General features: G+C 35.7%; 1 protein-coding gene across 1 annotated transcript; it reads left to right on the top strand.

Annotated features, from left to right (window-relative positions):
* The first annotated feature begins 3,508 nt into the window (after window positions 1-3,508).
* Window positions 3,509-4,159, top strand: LOC107099365 (C-C motif chemokine 4-like). The gene is made up of 3 exons (XM_015397449.1): window positions 3,509-3,670; window positions 3,755-3,881; window positions 3,967-4,159. The coding sequence occupies exons 1-3, from the start codon at window positions 3,607-3,609 to the stop codon at window positions 4,073-4,075; spliced, it is 300 nt and encodes a 99-aa protein (XP_015252935.1). The 5' UTR covers window positions 3,509-3,606; the 3' UTR covers window positions 4,076-4,159.
* Window positions 4,160-7,268: the final 3,109 nt, after the last annotated feature.

Below are 7,268 nucleotides of genomic sequence, written 5' to 3' on the forward strand. Positions count from 1 at the left end.
AGTGTGTAACAGCTGTAAACAAAGTTACATCAGTTGATCCTGTGGAGCCAAGCGAGGGCAGAGATGAAGCTGAGAGCTTGCTGTCAGAGTTGACCCTTAGCAAAAAGTAGTATACTTGAGGTACATTCTATTAAGAATACTTAAGTATAAGTTTAGAAATTATACCGAACAATGTACTTTTAGTGTACTTGAAGTATCACCAAAGTAATACTTCTTCGAAATAAATTGGGACATTTTTAAGTTTATTAAAGTATACTTAAAGTATACTTTAGTAAACAATAAAGTAAACAATAGTATAGTCAAATACACTTGACTATTCTATTGTTTTAGAATAAGTAAACTCTAAGTGTACTGCCTGATTTTAAGTATGAAATTAGTGCACTTTTAGTATACTTGAATAAACTACTTTTTGCTAAGGGGTGGCAGACGGGTTTAGACTGACAGTGTGCGAGTTTAAACGACAAACGTTGTTCTCACTGCACGCTCAGTTCAGTGGCACCTAAATTATGCCATAAATGTTGAGCAAAAGAACACAACTTTAATATTCAATTGAAAGTACTATGTAATGTGATTTATTCAATAAATGAATTATAAATAGATCAGTTGCATTTCCTGCACATGCCTTTATTTATGATAGTACATTTATCGTACATTTGTCGTTATCGAGGTGAAGGACCTCAATTTATTGTGATATTGGTCATATCCTATGTACTCACTGCATTCTGCCCACAGCTCTGTGGAAATGGTAGGGCTCGACCCATGGAAGTGACTCTGCACTCTTTCAATTCCTTTCTTATTAAACTTTTGTGATGAAACAGCAATTTGATTAGGGAGAATGACATAAAGAGTCAGCTGAATGTGAACCTGCTGCTGCCAGAGGGAGGTTTTCCATTAAGTTTTATTATTGAAGTCCTATCTTATTGTGCATTTTTGTAAGTTTCTCTGTATAAACATTAGCAATGAAAACCATTATTTACAAATATAAAGCAGAAAAATTAACTGCTGGAAGTAAGACATGTTTCTGAGAGAGATCAGTTACAGACGAGTGGTCTTTCTGCTTTGGCTTTAGTGTCCTTACTCGTTTGCACTATTCAAAAAGAACTTCTGTTTTTCCCGTATGAAGATTAATCTTTGTTTTTAGGGTTAGTGGATGTCTGTTGAGGACCCAGTGCAGAGATGGAAGGCATAGATGGTTTCTTGCAGATTTAATGCTGAGGTAGGTTTCATGATTTCAGTCCTGCTCTGTTTTTGTTCACTCTACGGCTCTGTTCGAAAACTTGGGCTGCATCCTCCAAGGATGCGGTCTACCTAGACTGGATCCTTTGAAGTCCCTGAAAATAAGGAGACCGGAAGAGTTTTGGCTGTGAATTCGAACAGGTCTACCCTTCGACGGGTTCTACCGCCGTATGCTCTGTTGTTTAGCAACCGTAAATGTTGACACACAAAGCAGGAAAAGAATGAAAACCGAAGTTTTCAAATGTGTTTGTTTATTTATTTATTTTTTATTATAAAGTGAACAAACACTACACTCATAAGAATCCAGAGGGGAATAAATGTTCTAACCACCGGGAGCAGGAACAAATAAAATCAAATGTAATGATAGAAACTTTAGTCAGTTAAATAACCTGCTGCTGTCATTTTGAACATCTCTGATGTTGCTGCTATTTTCAAATATCCATTACTGTAAAAATGTCCATAGCNGTGGATGTCTGTTGAGGACCCAGTGCAGAGACGGACGGCATAGATGGTTTCTTGCAGATTTAATGCTGAGGTAGGTTTCATGATTTCAGTCCTGCCCTGTTTGTGTTCACTCTACGGCTCTGTTCGAAAACTTGGGCTGCATCCTCCAAGGATGCGGTCTACCTAGACTGGATCCTTTGAAGTCCCTGAAAATAAGGAGACCGGAAGAGTTTTGGCTGTGAATTCGAACAGGTCTACCCTTCGACGGGTTCTACCGCCGTATGCTCTGTTGTTTAGCAACCGTAAATGTTGACACACAAAGCAGGAAAAGAATGAAAACCGAAGTTTTCAAATGTGTTTGTTTATTTATTTATTTTTTATTATAAAGTGAACAAACACTACACTCATAAGAATCCAGAGGGGAATAAATGTTCTAACCACCGGGAGCAGGAACAAATAAAATCAAATGTAATGATAGAAACTTTAGTCAGTTAAATAACCTGCTGCTGTCATTTTGAACATCTCTGATGTTGCTGCTATTTTCAAATATCCATTACTGTAAAAATGTCCATAGCTGTATATTGGTTATTTATTCTCCAGTTTTATGTTGTTAAAGCACTTTACAGAATTGTATTCTTTATATTTTAACTCTTCCCTATTATGTTATCTTATACATTTTTCTAATGTCCACATTTGTGTGACCATTTTCAATAATCTTTCTGCTGCTGTAAATTTGCCCATTGTGGGACAATAAAGGGATTTTCTATTCTATAAAAGGGGTCGAAATATATAAGTAAATCCAAACAATGTATGTATAAAAAATATCTCAAATTTAAATATCTTTTCTCCTGCTCTGAGTGATATCGTCTGCGTTTCACAGCTTTAAAGCCCTGCTACATGAGCAAAGTGTTACCCTTCCAGTCTTTGACTGCTGCCTCTGACACTGATTGAGCCCACTGGAAATTTTTTGAAAACACTCTGCCAGAGTGATCGTTTTAGCATGACCACTGGACTGGATAAGGATTTCTAACTGGATTGTGGATGTCTGTACCTCTGCTCCATCATGTTCTACCACTTTCTTTGCTGTTGACAAAATCAACGTATTTCCTGGATGTAAAACCTACAAACTCACGTCTTAGCAATCAAACCTGATTACATTGGGGAATTTGTGTCTGCATGTCCAATACTTTTCCAATCAAAAGAGTGCTCGTATCTCGGATCCTGACTTGCTGTACAGACAGCATATGTGATGACAAAAGAGATGAAAAGAGATTCAAACCTTCATACCACCTTGGTTTTTATATTCCTTTGATCATTGTACATGTAGATAAAATCAATATAGGCAGTCATCTTTCACTATTGCACGGTCTTCACACATCTGCATGACTGACATCAGCAATTTCATGAGGTATCTTGTGTTTAAAAAATGAGCGACACAAATGATTAAACAGTTTTTCAAACATTTGTACCAGAAAATCTGAAAATATCAATTTAACACAGGCAAACTATAAAAAGACTTGTTTCAAACCGCTTGAGGTTAAATATTTTACTGTGACTCACAAGATTTCCAGGAAGGCAAAAAACAAATGCTGATCAAACTGTTTTGTGGTACAGAAGATTATGTTTATCTCTACATCACATCTGTGCTCAGTCCCTTCAGTACAACTTCATTTGTGACGTGATGAGACTCGGTTTGACAATTGTCCCCTTGTGGAAAGTAAAAGGAATACTGAAACCTCAAATGAACCTTTTTTTTTTTCCTGCAGACATATTCAACTCGGAACGATCAGCATCACCAAACCAAAAAAAAAAAAAGTTTTCCCTTCCTCTTTTGAACAGAATTTATACGAGGTGCTGAGCTTAGTCTCAGCAGAACGAAGTAGAACAGAATCAACTCGATCATCACCATCTTTAACCAACAGCATCATGAAGAGTCTCTTTCTGTCTCTGGGAACGCTGCTTCTCATTGCCTTCTACTGTGATGCAGTTCGTAAGTAATCTCTGCTTTAACATTTATGCATAAGAATGTATCTGGAATATATCTACATGCAGATTTGTTTTGCTTTCCTTACAGCTCAGGCAGTTCTGTACAGCACGGCTCCTGTAACCTGCTGTAACAAGTTCAGCACCTTTAAAATACCAGAAAGTCGTGTGTCTGAGATAAAAAAGACCCACGGCTCCTGCTTAAGGCAAGGATTCATGTAAGTTTGCTATTTACTGTTTCAACAAGTTTGTCTTTTTTTTTTTTCAAAGAGTGATCTATTTTTGTGTTTTTATTTTCTGCAGAGTTAAGACTGTAACGGGACGACGAATCTGCTTTAAACAGTCTGATGATTGGGTTCAGAAGCCCTTCTATCGAAAGAGGATTTCTGAAGGCAGTGGTCGGCAACCATAAACATAACAAGCTATATTATGTAATACATTATGTGAATGCTATCTATTGAAATAAGCTTTAATTTGTTTTGTATTTAAATAAAAAGATGCCTTTTATAAGAGATTCCTTATGTGTTTTTTAATGACTGGGTGAGACATTGTGCTTTAAAGTGACAGAAACCTGTTTGTAAATAGATCACTTTAAAATCTCTTTATTTGGTTTTTATGAAGTTTTAGTAATAGGACAATTTAAAAAAGGCTCTACATAAAAAAAAAAAAAAAAAAAAAAAAAGATGCACAGGAAATTACACTGCATGATATAAACAGTTGAAGCAAAATTTGGGCGCAAATTCAAACAACTTCATGTTTCATTACACAGTTTAAAGAAACATATTAGATTTTTTGCTTTCTGCTTTGCTACCCAGAAAAAATAAAAATCTAAAATCAAACTCAAAATCTTATTTTCATAGTTTTTAACATAAATGTGGAATGAACAAGTTGTATAGGGAAATTGGAGAATGGAGAAAATATAGTTAAAATATGTTTAGGAGAGAAAAAGAGAACAATGGTGAAGTGCTCCGCTTGCTTAGGTTTTAGTGAGGATGCAGGCAGGTTTATTCTGAATCAATGCATCTGTTCACCTTTTTAGAGCCTGTAAAGAAACTGTTGCAGTGTGATTTTTTTAAAGATATTAATTTGCATAAAAAATGCTCTTGAAATTTTTTTTCTGTCACCTCCATCAGTACCAAAACCCCCCAAATCTTTATTTGTAAAATAAGCAAACCATGCAAATAGGACATGCAACACATTTAACAACCTGAAAAAAAAAACATAAATTGAATTGAATTCAGTCATAAAGACATTTAAATTCAAGAATATTTAGCTTATTGGTACAATGTTTTCAAAGGAAATCCAGCTGTTTGGAGCTACTCTCTGATTTGCATTAATCCCCCCTACTTAAAACAGAGGAAGTAACAGCAAATAACTGATTGCATCAATCTGTCAGCCTTAGTGTGAGGGAAATCCCATATAACCATGGGCGGCCGTCTATCAGACAGGAGGTGGGAGGGTGAGCAGAAATGCATTGACTCTTCTGGACATAAGACCCTTATTTAGCAAGGTGCTAAACTCAAACCAACATCAAGTCTAACAGTTTCACTTGATCTGAAGCACTGATTAGTACAGTTTTTAGATCAACTGTAAGTTTCTCTTTCTAAAGGTCCTTCATAGTTATCAATATTTAAGTTTTACCCTGATTAAGCCACATAAATGCTCTATCAGCAAAAGAAGGTGGAGCATTGTCAATAGAAGCTGGTAGTAATTAGTCACATTTATTATTAGATTTCCTTGAGTATGCTTAAAAAATACTTTTATTAATTGATTTATGACATTCAACTCTTACTTGATTGAAAATATGAAATATTACTACGCTTAAACAACCTAAGCTACTCTAGCTATCATAAGTAACTTCACTTAATAAGGACCAAGTTTAATTAAAAAAATTAACCAGAGACACACACAGTTCTGTTTAAGTGAGACTTCTTTTTTATACTCAAGCTTTATTGTTTTGATGTTATCTATCTGCTGATTTTACTGTGTCATTTGGAGGTCAACAATAAACAATATACTGTATAGTGCTACTAGAAATAACTTACCCTGTTCTAACCAATATACAGTATATACTAAAAAGGTTTAGTTTGACATGTTTTATGTTTGATAGATTACATATTTAAAGTGATTCCTTCACCTAAAATCATTAATGTGTTATGATGTGTTTATCAAATTCTTTAAAAAAAAATAGAATGTGAATAGAACTTTATTTTTTGTGTATATTCACATCACTGTTAAATCAGATTACTTCCTCAGTACTCGGTGACCTTCATTCCAAATATTTTTTTCCTATTACTTGATCATTCCTTGCATTTTTATTTTTTAGCTTTACTTCGACAAAATATAGACTTAGATAAACTTTATTATCAGTTTGTTTGCACAGAGTATATACAACATGGAATTTGGTTGCATACAGCTTTTCAACAGTGTAATGCTGTTGCAGTTGGAGTAGATAAATATTAACAATATAAAGTGCAGCAGTGATCAGAATATTACAATGTAGGAAAAAAGAAACCACTTTAAAAAAAATGGTGCAAAAGGGCATTAATATGGAAAGGTTCAGTGCAGTGCAAAATAAATATGGTGCAAAAAGCAGTAGAACATTGAGTTGTATCCTATCTAAAAGGATAATAAAAGTTCAGCAAAGTCTGTAGTGCAACATAATGCTGCAAGTGTGATGCAGAGTCAAGTTTAGAGTTCAACTGTTCAGCAGTCTGATGGCGGCGATGAAAAAGCTGCTAAAGAACCTGCTGGTCCTGCATCGAATGCTGCAAAGCCTCTTCCCAGAGCGCAGCAGAGGGAACAGTCCATGGTGGGGGTCTGAGGGGTCACTCATGAAGTTGATGCTGTTGATAAGCATTGGAGCTTGGTTAGGCCAATTATTTCTGAAGTCGACAGTTATTACAAAGAAGTTGTCCTACTCTTGTTTTGCTCTCTGCACGTCAGTATAGCAGTGAAAGCGGATGTAGGATCGTCTCCATTGGCATCATCTCCTCCACTGTTTACATCCTGATCAATGCTGCACTTTATAAATGGAAATTTCATTTCTCAATTGTAAGCTGCTCATTCACTGTTTAAAGGCAGTATGCATCGAAATTTCTTTTTGTAAGTAACTATTTAACCTTTATAAAATATTTTCATAATTTTTGTTATTATATACCGATTTACAACTTATTGAATAATACCTCTTCGTGGTCAAGCAAATTTGAGGAGGGTTGCAGTAACCCTAAACACTAAACAACCACAAATGTGCAGACTGCTTTACGACATAACTAAAGAAGCCCTCCTTTCCCCATTCATTATAAGGAATGAAGTTGATGTGACTATGTTTCCCTGAGACATGCAAATTGAGCAGGGTTGATATTCAGGCAATGCACCACCATCCCTGCTGGGATCTATACGTGTGTTTACTGTTAAATTATCAAACACTACATTATACATTCAACGGTCACTTTATTAGGTACCTCATGCTAGTAACGGGTTGGACCCCCTTTTGCCTTCAGAACTGCCTCAATTCTTCGTGGCATAGATTCAACAAGGTGCTGGAAGCATTCCTCAGGGAGTTTGGTCCATATTGACATGATGGCATCACACAGTTGCTGCAG

This window comes from Cyprinodon variegatus, unplaced genomic scaffold, assembly GCF_000732505.1.
Source record: "Cyprinodon variegatus isolate N-32 unplaced genomic scaffold, C_variegatus-1.0 Scaffold863, whole genome shotgun sequence".
Classification (NCBI taxonomy): domain Eukaryota; kingdom Metazoa; phylum Chordata; class Actinopteri; order Cyprinodontiformes; family Cyprinodontidae; genus Cyprinodon; species Cyprinodon variegatus.

What these genes read in the sequence shown, in the direction of transcription:
- LOC107099365 (XM_015397449.1), top strand. Translation starts at nt 3,607, where the DNA reads ATGAAGAGTCTCTTTCTGTCTCTGGGAACGCTGCTTCTCATTGCCTTC. An exon ending in CTTCTACTGTGATGCAGTTC is followed by an intron (nt 3,671 to 3,754) that starts GTAAGTAATCTC and finishes CTTTCCTTACAG; the next exon opens with CTCAGGCAGTTCTGTACAGC. An exon ending in TGCTTAAGGCAAGGATTCAT is followed by an intron (nt 3,882 to 3,966) that starts GTAAGTTTGCTA and finishes TATTTTCTGCAG; the next exon opens with AGTTAAGACTGTAACGGGAC.